The sequence below is a fragment of the Rhinopithecus roxellana genome, chromosome 2 (genome assembly GCF_007565055.1).
Source record: "Rhinopithecus roxellana isolate Shanxi Qingling chromosome 2, ASM756505v1, whole genome shotgun sequence".
Lineage (NCBI taxonomy): Eukaryota > Metazoa > Chordata > Mammalia > Primates > Cercopithecidae > Rhinopithecus > Rhinopithecus roxellana.
Window position 1 is genome coordinate 188,116,461 of NC_044550.1, and position 23,282 is coordinate 188,139,742.

The 23,282-nt window shown below is 34.3% G+C and overlaps 1 protein-coding gene across 7 annotated transcripts in view; it reads left to right on the forward strand.

Annotated features, from left to right (window-relative positions):
- ADGRL3 (adhesion G protein-coupled receptor L3) overlaps positions 1–23,282 on the forward strand; it is a 915,407-nt gene that overhangs the window by 553,443 nt on the left and 338,682 nt on the right. For 6 of the 7 annotated variants that reach the window (XM_030925166.1, XM_030925184.1, XM_030925200.1 and 3 more), the window contains 2 exons: positions 15,788–15,802; positions 17,930–18,730. In XM_030925166.1, coding sequence (XP_030781026.1) covers positions 15,788–15,802; positions 17,930–18,730 — 816 coding nt within the window. The remainder of the gene's footprint in view (positions 1–15,787; positions 15,803–17,929; positions 18,731–23,282) is intronic. The other variant, XM_030925194.1, reaches the window with a different exon arrangement.

Below are 23,282 nucleotides of genomic sequence, written 5' to 3' on the forward strand. Positions count from 1 at the left end.
GTCACAGTGAAGGTGGGATTTCACTCATTTTAACATGACAGTATAGGAGATTTGTTAAAGGCAGTATTCAATGGTGAGTGGTGTGTGCAGGGGTGCAGATATAGGAGAATCATATTTAATTCCAAAACAGCTAATTAAGGAAAAAGAGCTCTATAAGCAACTTGCTTTTTCTTGTGTGAAAGTATTAATATATGTTCAAGAAAATAATATATATAAACGAAAGCAAGACATTTATTCATTCACACATAGCTTTTCAGAAATAAGACTAAATGTATCATAATAAAAATTCTGGCATATATCTAATCAGAGATATTTTGCACTTGTGGTAGTTAAAAACAGATGTTACATAGCTATTTTATAGCTATGAATGTGATCTGGTTTAATAAACATGTATTATTTTCTTTGCACTCTATTGCCATAACCAAGGACAAAGTTGTCACATAGAGGTTGGAGAGATGAGCTTGTATTGTCTCTGGGCATCTATTCTGAGTACTGCATGCTTGGCCAGTTGGTCAGTATGACTCTAGAGGCAGTAACACAAGCCATTTTGATAACCATCTCCTTTCATAACAGGAAAGGAATTGGAAAAGGAAGAGTTTGTTTACCCGTAAAGTTAAAAACTCCTTTCCTTGACAATACTGTCAGGAAAAGTACTATTTCTACCATTTTCTTTTTTCCTCAATTATCAGCTTAAAAATGCAAGACTAAATTTGCCTGTATTTTATTTTTATTTGCTCAAATGGAAGCAAATTAGATTTGCTAATGACTTATTTTTTGGTGATACATTTAAGAAAGGCATCAAGTTAGTATCATAAAATTCAACCAATTAACTTTAGCTGTACTTCCTTCTTCTGTTATTGAAATAGTTGTGTGGCCCTGAAAACAATAGATAGAACCTTTTAAAATCTTAATACATCCCTCATTGACCCTTTTCTAAATTTTCCCGAGTACATATCAGAAATATAGATCTGGTTCTATTCAACTGCCATTTACTAACATTAACAATGTAGCATTGATGCCAGGGGTAGAAAAAAAGAAAATTAACCTCTCTCTTCTGCCTTCTTGAAGTTTGCAAAATAAATACATACCGATTTTAAGGGAAAGTGAACATCAGTAAACTGGACAGATTTATTGAGTTAGCTTGTAGCAAAATGAGTTTGCTTCATTTTCACATAATTTTTCTGGTAGTAAATGTTTTAATCTATTGATGTCATGGAGAAATGCTACATTAGCTATAAAACAGAAAGAGGGCACTGAAAGTGACAGGACCAATAATATGTATAGTGCAATAAACACTTTGCAAGAATTTAATGGCCCTGAATTCAAATAGATAATATATAGTTCACTAAACTAAGGGAGAAGATTCATAAAATACAGCCAAATCCTCCAAATGCATAAACTTAGATATACTATTAAGACATCAGTTTTACAATGGTAGATGAAACTATGCGTGTTTTGAAAAAGAACGAAAAAAAAATCATCATAGCATTGCAGTACATCAGGATTTTATACTGTTTTTCCTTTTATAATGTAGGCTTTTAATGTTAACTTCCATCACTAAGGAGTTAATATTTTCTGTGATAAATCTCTCTTCTTCTGTAAAGTTAATAAGGCACAGAAGAGTCTAGAACTTGACCATGGTGTGATGAATTCATGCATCTAGATGCATGAAAGGGGAACTGATGTTAAGGAAAGTCCTGTGGGTTAAGATGTAATTGTTTGTGGTTAGTAAATATACATCTCATAAATCTCAGAAACCTAAAACTTTACCTCCACGCTGTTTCCAAATGTGTATATCATTTTTTTTGAAGTAGATGCCAAATTCTATATGCCACATAGTTTGTGTGTGTGTGTGTGTGTGTGTGTGTGACAAACCATCCAAAATTCATGACTTGAGATTTCATTTAAAACATCATGCATTTGAATGTATTTTTCAAATCCATTGACCTTTGAAATAGGGCATCAGAATTGTGTTACTTCATTTTCTGGGTGAGAAAAAAATAATTCAGCACCAACTGATCTGTAATCTTCTTGGGAAATTATATGCTATCCAATGATAGTAGATTGTCTTATAAATTCCTAGCTCTATCTCTTACCCGATTTGTGACCTTGAGCAAGTAATTTAATTTCTCTTCTCCTCACTTGTTTTATCTGTGAAATGGTGATAATATTGTTCCTATCAAAAAGTCATTTTGATAATTAAGTTAGTAGTAAGAGTTTACATGTAATAAACATTCAATAACTGTTGGCTGTTGTTTCTATAAATTCTTGTTTTAAAATTATGCACTTATGTAATTATGTTTAAAATGCCCTCAAATGTAAGCTTTTGTTTGCAGTTTTCATTATTTTAAAATGTAGCATAATAGGGCTGGGAGTTGTGGCTCACACATGTAATCCCAGCACTTTGGGAGGCCGAGGCAGGCAGATCTCCTGAGATCAGGAGTTCGAGACCAGCCTGGCCGACATGGTGAAACCTCATCTCAATTAAAAATGCAAAAATTAGCCAGACATGGTGGTACATGACTGTAGTCCTAGCTACTAGGGTGGCTGAGGCGGGAGGATTGCTTGAACCTGGGAGACAGAGGTTGCAGTGACCCGAGATCAGGCCACTGCATAGCATCCTGTGTGACAGAGTGAGACTCTGTCTCAAAATAAATAAATAAATTAAATTAAATTAAATTAAATTAAATTAAAATAAAATAATGTAGCATAATGGAACAGACCATGGTTATTTGGTTTCTGGGTTTTATTGGGGTTTTTTGTAATTAGAATATTAACCAAAAATATCAAATAGATGTATTCATTAAACTTTATAATCAGAAAATATTCATTTCAGCATAGCATTGGTACAATCCACATAGCTATTTTATTTTTTTCTTTAAATGTGCCTTTCTTAATACAAATAAAGTTGTACCTGTTACTCAAGAGCATCTGAGATAGAAAAACCTTGTATTTACTTAATAAATTTAAAATACTTATTGAGTGGCCTGTTTTAAGTGAATATTTCACAGCAGTGAATGAGGCAGTTGTTAAACATATACAGGTTACTTTCTAGTAAGTTAGCAGAATTTGTCATTACATAGCGGTTCCTGAAAGCATATAACTTCTATTTAAAATGTATTTGTTCTTTAAAGTTGAATTTTTTTACAATAAAGATCACCTTATGTGGAAGATGTACTAATATTTATGTAGTACTTACAGTGAATATAAACATAAAATTAAAGATTCAATAAGTTTCAACTCTAATCACTTTAATAGATATCAACCACTGTTTGTTGTCTACCAAGAAGCTGATTTAATTGGTGAGAAAGTTACACCTAGTAATGTTATATTGTTGGTAGTTCCTTCCTTAATGATCTCACTAACAAATTTCTTTTTATGACCCTTCTACAGATGGCTTTTAAAGAAAAAAAATAGTCGGGGCTAGTTAGTTTAAATAGACTGTAAAGTATGTTGACAGTGGTCCAATAGAGCAAAGAATAATGTGGTCATTTGTTTCATTCTCTAAAACTGACTTTTCCTCTAATTTGACACATTTCACTAAAATAAACAAGAAATGCCTTTAGTGAATTGCTTCATAGATGTTGGCTGAGTATTATAAAGAATGAGAAGGAAAGTATACTTCATGCTGTGTTTCTATTTGTTTTAATTTAATTTTTCTATTCAATTTCTCACCTTTGGATTTTGTATCACATTATATACATTTGGATAGCTATCTGCTTATTATTTCCTTTGTCAACTTTGACCTACCCAGTTTATAACTGTTTTTTAATGAGTATTTATTATTTTTGTCACTATCTCTCAAAGAAGGAAATAAATTCCTAAGGAAAACAGATAGGGAATATGATGCTATCATTCTCAGAGGCATGCAATTCTTGTATTAAATATGCCAATACTACAGAATTAAATCCTTTATAAAGAGTGGAAAACAAGTAGAAACCATTCACTATCCAATTAACTATATTTGGTTAGGCCAATGGAATCACACTACTGAATTGTCATGAACACACTGTGATGGTCAGTGAAGAATAAGAGAAGAAATAGGAGGAACTACATGAGAAAACTGCTACTTCTACATGATTAATAAAACATGATTTTTCTTTCAAGTAAGACAAATACTAGCAAATAGTTTTATGTGTACCACTTTCTTCTTGGCATATTTAATTCTTCTACCCCTGCGTTTCTTTCACCTCTGTCATACTTTTTATTTTTTTATTTTTATTTATTTTATTTTATTTATTTTATTTATTTATTTATTTATTTTTAAGACAGAGTCTCACCTGTTCACCCAGGCTAGAGTGCAGTGGCCATGCTCAGCTCACTGCAACCTCTGCTCCTGGATTCAAGTGATTCTTCTGCCTCAGCCTCCTGAGTAGCTGGAATTACAGGCGCCCACCACCACGCCTGGCTAATTTTTGTATTTTTAGTAGAGATGGGTTTTTATTATGGTGGCCAGGCTGGTCTTGAACTCCTGACCTCAAGTGATCTGCCCACCTTAGCCCCGCGAAGTGCTAAGATTATAGTCCTGAGCCACCGCTCGCGCCCCCTGTCAGACATTATTGACTAACTCAAATGCTGGCTCCTTGCTTTCCAAGTGACAAACATTGTGCTTGTAAGTCTGGTATGTGATACTGCCTTAAATGGTGTTCAAGAAAAGCAATGTAATCTGAAAAGAGATCCTAAATACATGACTCTGAGAAGAAATTTTTTAGCAAAACTCAGAGTGATACATTTTTGTTTTTGTTTTTGTTTTTTTTTTTGAGACTGAGTCTCACACTGTCACCCAGGCTGGAGTGCAGTGGCACGATCTCAGCTCACTGCAACCTCTGCCTTCCAGATTCAAGCAATTCTTCTGCCTCAGCATCTTGAGTAACTGGTACTACAGGCGCACACCACCACGCCCGGCTAATTTTTATGTTTTTAGTAGAGATGGGGTTTCACCATATTGGCCAGGCTGGTGTCGAACTCGCGACCTCATGATCCACACACCTTAGCCTCCCAAAATGCCAGGATTACAGGCATGAACCACCATTCCAGCTAGAGTGATATTTTTTTAAGATAAGTTATTCCTAGCTACTGATTTTAACTTTCAAATGTTTTGTTTGTTGTAATCACAATCATATTTGTGTTAAGAGCAGCCCATCAAATAATTTTCTATTTCTGCTGAATATTACTTAGCAGATGAAGCACTGATGGCATGTAGAGAGTAATAGGGGTAGCTGGGAATAGTATTTTCTGTTTAATCAATAGAGATATTCAATAATAGTAGCTTGCACATAAAAGATAGTGGTTTAGCAATTGTGTTCTGGTGAGAAGCCTGGCATTATATCTTGAATGTGGCACTTGCTATTTATTTAACTTATCTATACCATTGTTTCTGCCTTTGTAATATTGAAATCATGACACTATCTACTTGTTAGTGGTAATGCATTAAGTGGATAATAAGGAAGTACCAGGCACTTAATAAATATGAGTTGTTCTCATAATTATCATAATCCTTTTGTTCTGTTTTCCCAGGGAGCATAGCACAAAGTTTTAGTGCAGGCTTCAGAGTTCAAACACCAGCTCTACCAATTACTAGTTATATGAGTCTTCTAATGTCTCCTTATCTGCATAATGGTGACAATAATTTCAGCAGTGTTGATGTGAGGATTAAATAAGATAATAGAGGAAGCACCCAGCAAATATACTGGTATAGTGTAAATGCTAAATAAGTAGGACTAAGAATAACTTAAATCTGAATATCAATAAGGAAGAATTCCACCTATTACAAGTCTTTCTTATCAACAGTATTAGGGTTCTCTAGAGGGACAGGAGTAATAGGATAGATGCATATACGAAGAGGAGTTTATTAAGGAGTATTGACTCACACGATCACAAACTGAAGTCCCACAATAGGCTGTCTGCAAGCCGAGGAGCGAGGAAACCAATCCGAGTCCCAAAAACCTCAAAACTGGTGAAGCTGACCGTGTAACATTCAGTCTGTGGCCGAAGGCCTGAGAGCCCTTGCAAAGGGTCCAAAAGCTGAAGAACTTGTAGTCTGATGTGTGATGGCAGGAAGCATCCAGCACAGAAAAAAGATGAAGCCCAGAAGGCTCAACAAGTTTGCTCTTTCCAACTTCTGCCTGCTTTATTCTAGCCCCTGTGCTGGCACCTGATTAGATGGTGCCCACCCAGATTGAGGGTGGATCTGCCTCTCCCAGTCCACTGACTCAAATGTTAATCTCCTTTGGTAACACCTTCACAGACACACCCAGGAACAATACTATGTATCCATCCTTCTAATCAAGTTGAAATTCAATACTAACCATCACAGTATATTTGAGGGTTTTACATGGACAGAGTCACTCTCACAAGTGACAATCATTGTGTAAGCCATCCTTTCCTCCCATCACTCCCCTTTCAAGGTATGTGAGTGCTCAGTGACAAACAAAGCAGATTAAGTAAGACAAAAATAAAAGGAAAATCAGAAGCTTCGTGTAGGTTTTACAAAATGTTTGGCCTTTCAAATATGAACAGAAATTTCACAGAAAGCCTGAAAAACAAATACTGTTTGTATAAAAATTTCTTTCTAGGGATGACAGATTCATTGAATTTTCTGAAATTATATAAAAATATATAAGAAACACATATTGGAAGATTATAGTAATGAATCTAAAGATTTGGATATCATTTTATTTGAGCTAATATTTTATAAATAAGAAAAATGAAGCCAGATAACTGAGATATTAGCCCTAAATCACAGTTTACTTTTTAATCCTTAGGAGTGTTTAAAATGCAGTAGTAAGTAATGTGATAATTTTTGATTCACTTAACAATGTTATGGAGAGTGAAGGCAGAAATTGGTATCCTAATTCTATTGACAAGATAAACATTTAGCTGTAAGAAGTCAAGTCAGTTTATTTCTAATACAATTATAACTATTGTCTCTACCAGAGTTCTTGAAACCTTGTGAATTAATCTTGGAATGCTAACTTTCTATCATCATTTCATGCAAGAGAATAGAAAAACAAAACCCACCAAGACATAAAAAAAAAAAAAAAAAAACACCAACAAAACCCAACATCTTGAAGAATAGCCTAGGAATGCTTAAGAAACTATGGAATACTCTGGTACTTTGTAGAATTCTTTCAAACGCCTCAGTCGACTTGGGGCTGGATTTACTAGCCAAAGAACAGAAAATACTTTGTATTTAATAATAGCATGGTGAATAATAATATGTTCATTAGTACAAATATGATTTCTAGAACAGAAACAAAAAATAAAACTAATTGTAGAATTATTTAGAAACTGACATGTAGAAAATATGTCAAATATATCCTATACATGTCAACTGAAGCCCTTAGAAGACAGGTTTAAGATCTTTACTCATCAGTCTTTTTGGTGTTTGATAAAATTGGAATGTCAATTAATCTAACATAAACTGTGATTTGGAGCTAATATCTCAATTATCTGGTTTCATTTCTCTTATTTATAAAATATCAACTAAACTAAATGGCATCTAACATACTTTCAGCCTCCAAACTCTGGGACTATTGATTTAAAAGTATTTACTAAATTTCTGAAATTAGATCTAGATTCATTTTTAATATCATATTTGTTACATATCCAGAGCTGGATGTATAGAACCTAGTAATAAGAATCAGTCAAAAATACATGTCTTAGGAGCAAATAGATGACATTTTCCATAGGAAGTTAATTTTAGTCAAACTGTTGTGCCTTGTGTTTCTAACTTCAGCTTCTCTTGACAATTCACCCTTCCTCTGTCATTCACTTCTATTCTTGTCTGTTTTTAATGTCTTTACACAGGTTTCTTTGACAGCATTTAAGAACAGTTTATCTTTAGTAAATAAGTATACTGAAAATCACCAATTATTAGACTACAATTTCCCTGATGCAGAGATTAGTTTGTCCTTTATAGCATGGTCGTAGTAGTGATATGGCTTCGATGACCGGAGAAACATCAGGGCCCTTTGTCTCACACCGATAAGATTAATGACACGGACACACGTGGAGTGGTTTTAAGGAGAGGAAAGTTTAATAGACAAGAAAGAAGAAATAAAGCTCCCCCATACGGAGGGAGTGAGGGCTCTGAACAGATAAAAACCCCTGCCCCTTCCACAGAAAGCAGTCAGTTATACTGGGAGGCTGTTGGAGGCGGTGTCTGATTTGCATAGGGCCCAGGGGATTGGTTTTACCAGGTGTGCTATTCACGTAAGCAGTGAAAAAAACGGGCCCTCCCGCCTTAGCCATTTAATGTACAGATGCAGGTCGCCCTGATGTCTTGCACAGGTGGTGGCGTCCAGAGGCAGCCAAGACACCTGGCATATGTGGTGACTAGAAGAGAGTGGGAACCGCCGTGTTGGGTGGATCAGGTTTCTATTCCCCAGCATTTGCATATAAATGCTTGCCCGTCAGGCTTTTCAAACCGCTTTCTATTAGAAATGTTTTGGGAACTGTTTTTATTAAAAGAAAAAGCCTTACCGAGGACTCCTTACCCTTTCTACGTACCTAAAATAATTTTTTAATATCTCCTGTAATAATAGTACCGTCAAAGTCATGAGTTTCGACTGAGGATGAAATAAAATGATTCACAGATTGACTCTTCACAGAGTACACATTCGGTAACTGTTAAGGGCTATGATTGTTACTATTTTTCTCTATTCACAGCTCTTAAGTGTGTTGCACATAACAGGAGTTCCACAGATGCATTCAGTGGATGTAATATATAAACACGCATATTTAGTCTTACACAATCTGAGGTAACTCTGCCTTTGTTTTTTGTTTAGCAACTCTAAATGCCATGTGGTTATCACACAGTAGTAACAAATCACTGTTAACAACGGTACATCATTGAAGAAGCAAATGTATCAACTTTAAGTATTACCAATAATAACTTTGAAAAATTATTATTTTTACTAAAGCTATTACAAATAGATTCTCAACAGAGTCTACTAAGAGAGCTGCATTTTCTTCTAAAAGGCTAAATTAATAGTCTGAAAGGTTTTGCAGATTAATCAATGGCATGGAATGTTAATGCAAAATAAAAGGCCATCTCAGTTTCTGTAGCATCTATAGATACTGCATTTAAGTGTTTAAATTAGAATGTGGCTAGCAAAAGCATTTTATGAATTATTGACATTTTCAATCTGCACACTCCAGGATGAAATTCATTAGGAGGTGTTAATTTTGGAAACAAATTATATAAAGCCATTGTAATACAAGGTGCTTGAGCAGCACTTTTATTCAGTGATGCGTGGGTATTATTTGAAAAACATAATTTAGAAGCTGAGCTGCAGAGATTACTCCTGTCTCTCATTAAATAAAGGATTAGTGCTTTATTTACTGAAAGAGACAGATATCTGTCAGAATTTTTGATATGCAATATACCAAAAAATTTAATGAACTTCACTTAAAAAAAATTCTATTTACTAAAGTGCTTCTATATTTCTTGGTGGAAGTGAAATGGAAAAAGAGAATTATCTGTTTCAGAATAATAACAATTAGGGAGACATGAGTTATTCAGAACAGGTTTGTTTCCAGTGATAAGAGAAATCTTGGTTTCCCTTGGTCAAGAAATCTGGAAACTTTTTTTTTTTTTTTTTTTTCCTGTTATTTTATCTTCTCTGGAGAGTTGCTTTGGAATACTAGTACACTAGTCTCAAGGGGTGATAGCACTGAAAAGTGTGTCAGTCAGTCCCTTTCTTTGAAAATACCATAGTGCCATTTAGTCATTACACAAAGCATGGAAAGTATTAATTAAGCTCTGTTTATGTGTTGAGCACTGTAGATAAATAAGATGAATTTTTATCTTATTAAACATCAATAATGAATAATATCCAAACTTGGATTCCTGTTTCAACCCTACCTAAACAAAGCTTAGCTACCTAAACTTATTAGCCATAGAGCCATGGTATTTGTGCCTCAGTTTCTCCATTTGAAAAGTTGGGATAATGAGAATGCCTGCATTTAAATGTCTACTTAAGGCCGGGTGCAGGGGCTCACGCCTGTAATCCCAGCACTTTGGGAGGCCAAGGCGGGCGGATCACAAAGTCAGGACATCGAGACCATCCTGGCTAACAAGGTGAAGCCCCATCTCTACTAAAAATACAAAGAAAATTAGCCAGTCGTGGTAGCAGGCGCCTGTAGTCCCAGCTACTGGGGAGACTGAGGCAGGAGAATGGCATGAACCCAGGAGGCGGAGCTTGTAGTGAGCCGAGATCGCGCCATTGCACTCCATCCTGGGCAACAGAGCGAGACTCCGTGTCAAAAAAACAGAAAGGTCTACTTAAACATTCATTGGTTTTGTATGCAAAATTTCAGTACTTAATGAATGAATATTATACCAGATATAGTGCCTACCCTCAGGGAGATTCTATTTATATTTTTGTCTTTTCTAAAGTATGCTTTTTCAAGGATTTGATGACAGGGAGGAATGGAGAACAAGAGTACAACAATTAAACTGTGTTTCATTGAGTTTGTACCTTGTGAGAGTCAGTGTATGGTATTAGACAAATGGCAGGACTGTGCCACCTACCAGGGTTGACCTTGGTCAAATCCTTTAGTGTTTTGACCCTCTTTACTCTTTTCTGATGGGAATAATAAATACTGCATCATATTACTGTGCTGTTAATTCTTCAATAATTAAATAAGGTGATTCATGTGAAAACATTTTATTAAATTATAAAATGCTGTTCATATATAAATTATAGGCTGAGTATCCCTTATCCGAAATGCTTGGTATCAGTAATGTTTCAGATTTCTGATGTTTGGGATTTTGAAATATATTCAATATATTCCTGTTTCAACTCTACCTAAACAAAGCTTAGCTACCTAAACTTATTAGCCATAGAGCCATGATATTTGTGCCTCAGTTTCCTCATTTGAAAAATTGGGATAATGAGAATGCCTGCACTTAAATGTCTACTTAAGGTCGGGTGCAGTGGCCTTTGGAGAACCGAAATGCTACAAAATCTGAAAACATGATGCTCAAAGGAAATACTCACTGGAACATTTTTTTTTTTTTTTTTTTTTTTTTTTTTTTTTTTTGGAGATGGAGTCTCACTCTGTCGCCTGGGTTGGAGTGCAGTGGTGTGATGTTGGTTCTCTGAAACTTCTGCCTTTTGGGTTCAAGTGATTCTCCTTCCTCAGGCCCCTAAGTTGCTGGGATTACAGACATGGGTCACCACGCCCAGCTAATTTTTATATTTTTAGTAGAGATGGGGTTTCACCATGTTGGCCAGGCTGGTCTCGAACTCCCAAACTCGTGTGATCCACCCGCCTTGGCCTCCCAAAGTGCTGGGATTATAGGCGTGAGCCACCGAGCCCAGCCTGGAACATTTTTTATTTCAGATTTTTAGATCTGAGATGATCAACCTGTGTTATTGTGAACTTTTGATTATGCAACTTATAGGTAACTGGTTGTGATTTTTTTATTACTTTCTTAGTTTGCCTTTCTGCCATATCCCAACTGCCCTCGCTGGCATGTGATAAGGGTACCCAAGTGTATTTTAATAGTCTAAACCAAATGTAATAAGGACAATTGTTCTGTTAACAATACTATTACATTGCAATGAAAAAAAGTTTATAATATTTAATATTTTATTACCATGTTATGTCCCCTATAAGTATCTTTTTCCTTATAGATTACAGAAATATAGGGGCCTTATTGGATTGTAACATTCTACATTGTAAATAGAAAATGTGTTCTATGATTTTTATAGTTTAAAAGAAAAGATAATTTAAACATTAGAATTGAATACAAGTTCATAGTTCTTAGTTATGGCATTAACATTTTTTGGCATGCAACAAATTTATTTCTCTCTATTTTGTGATGTAATTTTAAAAAGCTTGGCAATACATACATATGCTCTCTGATCCATGCCTTTTCTAATTAAACAATGCAATTCAAAAGTATTGCATATGATTCAGAAATGGCTGAACAGATATCTTATTTTTCGAAACAGTAGCATAACTATATATTGTATCTATTTTATGAACTCTTGGAAAATATAGAGGAAATTTTACTAGTCATGTTTACCTGTTTCTTTGATACAGAATAAAATTTTCCTTAGTTGAATTTGTCATTTACTCTAACCACAGGATATAGCTTTTGACATTAAGTTTGACAAAGGACAACGATGAAATCACTTTAAGGAAATATAAAAACATATTTATAGAGGCTGAATGCACAGTAAAAATAGTTTGGAAATTAAAAGTATAGAGAGAAAAAGAGACAAACTAGTTTCAAAAACTTTTGGAAATGAACAATGACAGCTATGCCAGAATTCAGGATATTGGACTAGACTAAAAAACAAGAGATCCTGAAAAAGGCCCTCGCACGGTTGTCATCATGCAATTCATTTATTTATTATCTTGTTACAGAGAGGAGGGAAGAGAGTATTTTAGGCCTGTGTTTTTAGATCATTGCAGGCTGTTTCATAGCAACAAATGTTTTTTGCCAGTATAACCCACAATACCACCCATATACTTTTTCTTCTTTTGCTCTCCAGTTTTACATTTAATGGGTTAGAGATATAAATTGCTTATAAATTTTACTTTCCTCCCCACCTGTTAAAATATACAGACATTATGCAGATAATGCATTGCAATATGATTTTATATAGTGAATACAGATTCTATTTCACCATTTTTTCTTTCTACAACATGCTTTAAATATCAAGAAGCAAAATTATTCAATGTTATTTGGATTATGTGTTTAATTCAAGAGCTATTCACTGAGTATTTATTATTTGGTTATGCAGGATGTAGTAGTGTGCTTGTTTCTTGTATTCATGTAATTTGATTATTTATGCAGTGAAGGGAAGCTTCTAGAATCAGAATTAAATGATAGGTAATGACTGGCCAATCCTTAGTGTTACTAAGCTTTTCAATAACAAATTATGTTGTCTTGCCAGTTTTTGTTATGGGAATATGATTTGTGTGCACTTGTTTCAACTTAAATTATAGGACTGTTTTACTTCAGTCTTGAAAATATCAAATAAATGATAAATGAGCTACAGCCAGTCATGACATGGGCAAGATCATAATAATTTTCTCCAAAGCACAACAGCCTAATAAATCTTCATTTTGAGTAACCAGCAATCAACAGAGGCAAGCTTTACTTATTCTACAGCTTGTGCCAGTTTCTCTGATATTAAACAGGACCAGAGAATCAAAACCAAAATTTTACTAAATGGCAGTTGAGTTAATAGAGGTTAAAGCTCTTCAAAAAATAAAAATTTCCATTAAAGTGTAAGATAATATTTGAAGAATATAACAGATACCGTTGCCAATACTTTTTTGTCACACAGCCTTCCTTCCTCATTAAATATTTGTTGAAGAGATAAATAAAACTCACAAAGAAGTTAGGATAGTTCCACTCAAAAATAAGATTGTGTATGAGTTTTATGTGAAAGAACACTAAATTTCCATGAACGTGCATTTCTGTGTTTTAGAATGTAAAACTCTCTGTGTGTGTGTATTTATCAGGAATATATCTCTATCTAAGGCTATTTCAAGGAACAAAATTAGTTCTGAAAACTTTTTTATAGGCTAGTAGTTGAAAAATACCAACTCTAGTATGACTTTCTGTCCCCAACCTCAGCCTTCATTATAATGGCCTCAAATCTACACGTTGGAGACTATCAGTTATGCAATTTGTTAAGGTGCTTAGTTATGCTTCTTCTAGTTGTCAGTCTGAACACAGGTTTGTTATTATTCTGGTATAAGCATGAAGTGCATCTCAGATAAGGCTTGAGATGCCTGTATTAGCCTATTTGAGACATATGGTCCAGTAAACCCTGGAGTTACTCAATAAAGATTAATTGAGGATAATGATAAATTATGACAATATAATAGAGTTTTTAAAAACATCCAAGAAATATCATTAAAAGTAATATTTGTAGAGAGGGAGGGAGGGGGCAAGGGTAGAAAAATTTACTATTAGGTACTATACTCACTACCTGGGTGATGGGATCAATCGTACCCCAAAGCTCAGCATCACATTATATATCAATGTAACAAACCTGTACATGTACCCCTGATTCTAAAATAAAAGTTGAAATTATTTAAAACATAATAATATTCATTAATTAATGAGATGAAGGATCTAAAATTTGATAACCTTATTTGAAACTTTCTAAGCAGAACTTTTGATATATGCCAGTTTTTCCTTGGTGAGATTGAGGAATATCACTGCTCAATATCACTTTGCAACATGATATTGAGGCTTCAAAAAAGTCGTTGGAAAGAAACGAGTGTGGATTTGACAATAACTGGAGACATGCAAGCTTAGATCAAAGTATAAAGATATCACCCAAATGTAATTATCCCAAACAGTATTTCTCACTTGTTTTTGAAATCTTACTAGAGTTTTACATTTATTTATTGTGCATAATATCTGAGTTCATCTCTTCCACTCAAATTGCTTTAGTTTTACATCACTTGAAATCTGTGATTTTTTGAAGTTTGTGTTGTGAACTATTCTTCCCTGACATTCTCCTCTTTTTTCTTATTGGTCCCTCTTTTCATGTTAGAATGTAGCACATTGTCTTTGGTGAAACAAAATGTTTATAAGATAAGGAGATGCTGCTTGCTGAGTTTGTGAATATGTTAACAATTTTCGAAATTTTTTACTGACTTATATTGGTCAATACCTTAAAACTAATTATGGAATTTAATTTGAAATGTATAAACATAACATGTTTGAGGATCTCTATTTTTATAAGTGTATGTTGACTCTGTTAAGAGTTTCAGAAATGACCAGAGCCAGTGACTCATTTTTCTTTTTTTTTTTTTTTTTTTTTTTTTTGAGACGGAGTCTGGCTCTGTCTCCCAGGCTGGAGTGCGGTGGCCGGATCTCAGCTCACTGCAAGCTCCGCCTCCCAGGTTCACGCCATTCTCCTGCCTCCGCCTCCCAAGTAGCTGGGACTACAAGCGCCGGCCTCGTCGCCCGGCTAGTTTTTTGTATTCTTTAGTAGAGACGGGGTTTCACCGTATTAGCCAGGATGGTCTCGATCTCCTGACCTTGTGATCCGCCCGTCTCGGCCTCCCAAAGTGCTGGGATTACAGGCTTGAGCCACCGCGCCCGGCCGAGTGACTCATTTTTCTAAACCTTCTGATAACATACTTTTCTGAAACACAATATTTTTTCCACAGTAATATCAAATATTACTGAGTGGGAGGGAGAAAAGTTTCTTCAATAAGGATTTCAAATCAATTTATTTAGGGTAAGATCATTCCACATTAATGTGTAGTCGCATGATGTGCACTTCTCATAAGACTGACAAGCTACAGGAAATCTTAGGCCTTAGGAAATGAGTTACCGAGTAGTTCTTCTGAACCAATTCTTTGAAATGTATAGAAAACATAACTATTATGTGAAATAGTGTTATAGACTATAATATTTGTAAGTGAGACTAGTCAAACTATTTCTTTGTGTGGCTATTGACCTGTCTTTCAAATGGAAATATTTGTGTTCTTATTATGAATATTGCATTTCCTATGTCTGTAATTTGGTATGGTGTGTTTATTTAATCATAGTTTGATTAATTTTTGCCCTTTTTCTCAAAGTTTATAATATATTTTAAAGAATATGATTATTTTTAAATAACTGTATTAGAGAGATGGGTTTATTAAAACATATAATGTTCAATAAAGCATGTATGAGTGAAATAAATTATTTACTTTCAGTTTGGAAGAGGTGAATAAAAAGTGCTTGGCCAATACCGTACCATTAATCTATTCTCTTTTCTCCTTTCTCTCTTTACTTCTCTCTCTCCAATAGAAGTGGAACAAAAAGGTAATTAAATACCTTTCATAAATTATATACTATTTATAGGCTAAGTTATTTAACAGTTTAACATTTAGTTAAAATAATTTTGTTATTAATTCTTATCTATTTTATGAAAATTTATTTACTACTTCTGCTGCTCAACTTCACTTTAATCTGTATTACTGACAAGTGTCAGTTTCTTTTATCTAAGAAGAGTTTAGTAGTATAAAAGTTTCCACAGTGTATTTTATTCCCCTTTATTTTTGAGTAGTTAGAAATCCAACTCATGGTGATGAATAGTAGTTGCTTTAATTTGTTTTTATTTCTATACTAGACAATTTTTCATAGCTCTGGCATGGTTTACCTATTCCATTAATTTTTAACTATTGGGGGAAAAGGGAAATAGTTTTCCAAACCACCCAAAGTAAATTACTTTAGTCATCAATGATGATTATTAATTTTGGCATAAAGCTTATATACAATTTTGATAACAATGATACCTATCCTTTATAATTATAGCAAGCATATGAAATTCTTATAATCAATATTATTATGGATTGTATATTGATGATGGCCCTCTGTCCTTGCTATGGAAGATTTTGGTAGTTAGCCTGTTCCCAAACTTCTTATTTCTCTGAAAGTAAAACTTTGGGCATTTTAGTAATGTACTTTTCTTTTCGATAATCTCCAAAATCTAGCTGAGTTTCATCTTAGATTGTTTTCCATTGCATCTATTCTTATAGTTGCTGTTTAAAAGCTAATCACTAATGCCAAAATAATACTACTTTAATCATTAAAAAAGAGTCAAAGTCCAAATTACAGTGATTTTCTAATTTTTTTCACCCAGTACACTTCTAATCATTCCAAACATAACAATAGACTGCATGATTATTTTTCAGTGTATTTGTTTTGCAAATATATTAGAGCAGTGTTTCCCATAGTAGGTTCAGTGGAACTCTATACTCCAAAGAAGCTCTATAATAAAGGTGCCATGATCCAATTAGTGTGTGAAATTTGCTTACCCTTCCCACTTCTGCCTTGGAGATTCGTGAATGTACCTATGCTATTAGAATCTCTGCTACAGTTATATTTAATATAACATTTCTTAAACACATGTGGCTAAGGATCCCTTTTTTCTTTCTGTGTAACATCTAACTATGCCACTTGAAACACGTGATTCAAGGACCACCCTTTGGGAAACATTGCTTTATAGCCATGTTTAAAGCCACTGCAGATGAATCAGCCAGGCTTTCTTACCACCATTCACATGATATGCTACTGAATCATACAAAAATCAAGTGAATCAGATGATTCCTAGCCATTTTCACTCTGAAGTATGAGCAGCAAAATATTATAGCAAGTAATCTTGGGTTTTAATGCTCTTCTCATGTAACAGTAAAAGGTACATGTTTTTAAGTTCCAATACTACTGTATTTAACAGGACATTTTTAACTGATTAAAATCTAGATCTTGGGTTCTTTTCTGTAACCTTTCACCTTTTCTTCTTTCCTTATTCCTTCTTTCCTTTCTTTTTCTTCCTTTCTCTTTTCCTTCCAGTATCCATCCATCACTCATTTTTAATTGTGTGGGTTGCATGCTCTGTGTGTGTTGTAGCAACTTTGAGAGCTTTTTTGCTAAAAGATTCAGTGGCCTGTATTACAGGGCTTTTCTTTTCCTTTATTAAAAAATTACTATGGGATATTCATCTGTTTCTTAATGATAACTACTGAATGGCTAATTTCATCAGAATGGAAATAATAATTTTTGTTTTGAAATATGTTCTTCAGTGAACTATTAAAAGTATTGTGTATAAACATTTGTATTTCTTATATGTCTATAGAATATGTAGACATATGTCACATCTAATATATATTTCCAAAAATATTGTAGCGTGTTTACAAAGGTAACAATCACAGGAAGGCACAGCTACTCACAAAAAGGCTAGATATTTTTCAGTTATCGAAATCAAAATGATTTTGAAAGGAAGCCAAAATTAATGTGGAAGAATACTTTGTGTTCTTAAAAGAATGAAGCAAAATAAGTGATGGTGGGTATCTCCTGTTAGAGTTGCATTCCATTTGGTGAAAAATAAGACTAAATAACAAAATATGAAATTAATGTATTTATTTATTTTAACTGTTTCCCTTCCAACAGTTTTTCTTTGTCCTGGACTACTAAAAGGAGTATACCAGAGTGAACATTTGTTTGAGTCTGACCACCAATCTGGGGCGTGGTGCAAAGACCCTCTGCAGGCATCTGACAAGATATATTATATGCCCTGGACTCCCTACAGAACTGATACCCTGACTGAGTATTCATCCAAGGATGACTTCATTGCTGGAAGACCAACTACAACCTACAAGCTCCCTCATAGGGTGGATGGCACAGGATTTGTAGTGTATGATGGAGCTTTGTTCTTCAACAAAGAACGCACCAGGAACATAGTAAAGTTTGATTTACGGACTAGGATAAAGAGTGGAGAGGCTATCATAGCAAATGCCAATTACCATGATACCTCCCCTTACCGATGGGGAGGCAAATCTGACATAGACCTGGCAGTAGATGAGAATGGGCTATGGGTAATCTATGCAACAGAACAAAACAACGGTAAAATTGTCATTAGTCAGTTGAACCCTTACACCCTACGGATCGAAGGAACATGGGACACTGCATATGATAAAAGGTCAGCTTCCAATGCCTTTATGATTTGTGGAATTCTGTATGTGGTCAAATCGGTATATGAGGATGATGACAATGAGGCCACTGGCAATAAGATTGACTACATTTACAACACTGACCAAAGCAAGGATAGTTTGGTGGATGTACCCTTTCCCAATTCATACCAGTACATTGCAGCTGTGGATTACAACCCCAGGGACAACCTACTTTATGTATGGAATAACTATCATGTCGTGAAATATTCTTTGGATTTTGGACCGCTGGATAGTAGATCAGGTAAGTTCAACCTTTTATGGTACTCTTTGGGGAAATATTTACAGTTTGTTCTCAGCAAGTTCATTTTATGTTGTTTGTTTGTTTGTTTGTTTGTTTGTTTGTTTGTTTGTTTTAACTTTCTTTGTGGTCTTCTGGCCTGTGTACCTGAAAATTGTTCTTTGTCTTTGCATCTAAAGAAGGTTGCTGCTGATCACTTTCAGCTGTAAAAAATTATAACTACGAAAAGTAGACTCTCCTTTCTTCTGCTCAACTCCAGTCTTTAGCTCTTCTTCTTTGAAGGGTATTTGTTATTTTCAGCAGGCTAGTTCTTTGTGTAGTGAACTGCACAAAACCATTGCTAAAATAGAATGTCAGCCTGTCTAATTAATTGTGAAATACCCACTGAAGTGCTGTCTACTTGGAACAAGTCAAAGGGTTAACTTGATATTATTTTTCAGGAGCCCACACCAATGTATTCACCTCACAGAGAGCATCATATATGACCTCCCCTTTTGAGAAAGTTGTCAGTTTGAGTGTGCCTGTGTCTGAATGAACTTAATTGGTATATTGAGAAAAATATTCATAACTGATAAGTACAGGAAAAAATATCTTGATTTTTATAAGACATTGCAATTTTTTATAGTTTTAATTGCAATTCTTTACAAGCACTCTTTTTCCATTAAAAACATACCATTTCCTTTTAATGTTGTTTAAAGACAATCATAAATAGCTTTAATTTTTTTCATTTTTATGTACTCAACACAATTCTCTTAATTTAAAGGTTAAAATTTTTAGCTAACATATTAGTCCATTCTCACACTGCTATGAAGACATAAACAAGACTGGATAATTTATAAAAGAGAGAGGTTTACTTGATTCACAGTTCTGCATGTCTGAGGAAGCATCAAGAAACTTACAATCATAGCAGAAGGTGAGAGAGAAGCAAAGGCATGTCTTACATGGCAGCAGGCAAAAGAGAATGAACAAGCGAAAGGGGAAGACTCCGTTATAAAGCCATCAGATTTCATGAGAACTTATTCACTATCACAAGAACAGCACAGGGAAAACTGCCCCCATGATTCAATCACCTCCCACCAGGTCCTGCCCTCCACATGTGGGGATATGGGGATTACAATTCAAGATGAGATTTGGGTAGGGATCCAGAGCCAAACCGTATCAACTAGTCATAATAGTCTTCCCCAAGATAAAGTATAATGGAAAACTAAGATAGGGGTGTCTGAATTTTGACAGTAATATAGCAATTCAAAAATTAAACTATTTTTTGCCATTCAGCTTTAAAAATGTATAACTACAAGGAATTGACTTTCCTTTGTTTTGCTCAACTCCAATTTTTAGCCCTCCTTCTTTGAAGGGCATTTGTCATTTTCAGCAGGTTAGTTCTTTATATAGTGACATGCACAAAACCTTTGCTAAAATAAAATGTAATCCTGTTAATATTTCATATTTTCTGCATTATGTGTCGAACTACTCTTTTATTAGCATGACATTCCTCTTAGTCCAGTATATGCATATCTTTTTACTGAACTAGATCCTAAGTTTTTTATAGTCAATGGCCTTGCCTTACCCTTTCTTTTAATGTATTTTTCTCTTACCATTATTTCTGTCTTCTCTGACTCTAGTATAATACACTGCATATATATAGTAAGGCTCAATCACTCTTGTGGAATGAATGAATGAATGAATGAATGAATGAATGAATGAATGGCTTTTCACTTCTTATTCAGATAGGATGACAAATTAGATAGTATTTTCTCTGATCATGGAGAGGTTTCAGTCAGAGTGACAGCACTTGTTTCCACAATCAGCAATGCTGATACTATGTTGAATTGGCTTTTACGGAAAGAAAAGACTAAATATGCAATAACAACAAAAGCAATTTCACCTAAGTCCTCAACAAAATCTCCTAGACCAACTCTATTGTCTGACTCACCACTGTACAGGTAAGGTTTTTTGTTTGTTTTTTAAACCACTGCATTCTACAGTTTAAAATCCGATCAATAATCCATTATCTAGAGTATTCTGGGAAGACACTCCTTTCATAGTCATGATATTCTTAAACTAAAATTTATATTTGGTAGTGAAAATTTTGCTATGAATGGTTCTTAGCCTTTTTTGGCTCTTAACTAGAACAGGAAATGATTTCTAATATTTCAAAGGAATAATAAATAATAACACTTTTTTTTAGTTAATCAGTGAATAAGAGGCAATAACATAATTCAAATTTTATTTATTTAAAATATCATACCTTATTTTTATTTAGAGTAATAGATAGGTTAAAATTAATTACCATTTCAGGTTCTGATATGATAAACTAAAGCAAGTTCTTAACTCGGTTTTATTAAGTTATCCTTAAAGAATAAGATGGTACCATAATCCCATGTGTTTAAAAACTTGCCAAAAATATTTTTAGCATACACACAATTTTAGCATATAATAAACATATGAATATATATACTCATGCACATATATGACTATATGCTTTTTGTGTGTACTATACATATATGTATACATGTATGGTCATATGTGTATTGGTATACATATTCATATGGTTGTTATATGTTTATATATTAACATATTCATGTGTCCCCCTCCATATGTATGTACATATCCCCCTCTCTATATATGTACATATCCCCCTCCATATATGTGTACATACATATGGGGGGGTAAGAGAATGAATTTTTGTAATTGTGAACATAAGGAAAATTACACCTTCATTTAATTTTTTAAAATGTATTTGTTTGTCTGTTTATGGGAGTTAAAATATGGGCCGTCTCTCCCTCATGTACTAGTGCCCATTATTTGTTAAAAGGATGCTATTGAAGGCTGGGCGAGGTGCCTTTCACCTGTAATCCCAGTACTTTGGGAGGGCGAGGTGGGCAGATCACTTGAAGTCAGGAGTTCAAAAACCTAGACTGGCCAACATGGTGAAACTCTGTCTCCACTAAAAATACAAAAAAATTAGCCTGGCAAGCTGGTGGGCGCCTGTAATCCCAGCTTCTAGGGAGGCTGAGGCAGGAGAATCACTTGAACCTGGGAGGCGGAGGTTGCAGGGAGCGGAGGTTGCGCCACTGCACTCCAGCCTGGGTGAAAAAGCGAGATTCCATCTCAATAAATAAATAAATAAATAAATAAATAAATAAATAAATAAAAGGATGCTATTGAAGTAGCAAACATTAAGAAGTGATAGACTTCAGCTTTTAAAATGAATTCCTAACTTAAGTCAGGAGATTGAATTTTCATTCCTTTTGAACAATGACAGTTAAGACTTTGTCTGTTTTACAAATAGTGAAATTTCACCCTTTAAATGTGTCAATATAATCACAAAAAAACTATCAATTTTCATGCATGAATGCTCAAATTGAAAAGCTAGTGCTTTAGCATGGACTTATTGCAGTTTAGGGGTGGAAAGAGTATGTATAGAAATAAATTTTATGCATGATGTGTGCTGATAGGAAAATTTCAATTAACATTAGTAAAGGCTGTTCTTATTTCACACAAACAGTTTCAGCTGGGTATTTTTCTTTAGTAAGTTACTGTGACTTTTTTTTTTTTTTTCAAAGAAATTGCCTTTAGTGAATTTTTATTGCCATTTTATTTTGGGTCCTATGTGTCTATGTACAGAAACTCTCAACTTATTACAGATATGTTAGAGTCAAAAACTAATCCTAAATCTGTCAGCCTAAAGTGTATTTGTCATTACCATCTGTTGGTAGCAGGCTAAGTCTTTTTGCAATGATTTTAACTATATTCTAATCAACAAAAGTTCATTCTTTTGAAGTTTTTATGTAAAGGGGTTTCTATGTTTTATGTCTCCTGTGAAAAGATCTGGTGTTGAAAACTAAAAGGCAAATATACTTCTCTTGGGTATATAAAGATCCTCTGGTGACACTTGGTGATGCTTACACATAGGTAGCATAGGCTTCTGAACATGAGCTTGGGAATCAGAAGGATGTGGGTTTGAATTCTCTCTGTCTCTTGTTTGACTCTGGGCAAGTTGTTCAGTCTTCAATCTTGATTTCCTCAGACTATAAAATGGAAAAAATAACTCCAACCTCACAAGACTATTGTTTTCTTTTAATGAGAAAATATATGTAATAGACACAATACAGTAACAACCTAATAGATTTGCACCAACCCTACAGGACCATTTTTATCCATGTTTTCTAAATGAAGGCCCTTTTAAAGCACTTCAGTTCATATAACTTATTCCAAAATTGCCCAGATGTTAGCACCAGGCACCCTCTAGATACAAGCATCATTTGTAGTTCGTATTACAAGTTAAACGTGATGTATTTGTACTCTAAAAATTGTATCTACTCTTCAACCATGAAATCAAATGATTTGTTTTTATAAGGGTCTTTTTGTTTTCAGTCTTTTTATCATTCCTTTTTTTTTTTTTTCTTTTTTTTTATTACTTCCATAAGTTTTTGAGGAACAGGTGGTATTTGGTTACATGAGTAAGTTTTTTAGTGGTCATTTGTTGAGATTTTGGTACACCCATCACCCGAGCAGTACACACTGAACCCAATTTGTAGTCTTTTATCCCTCA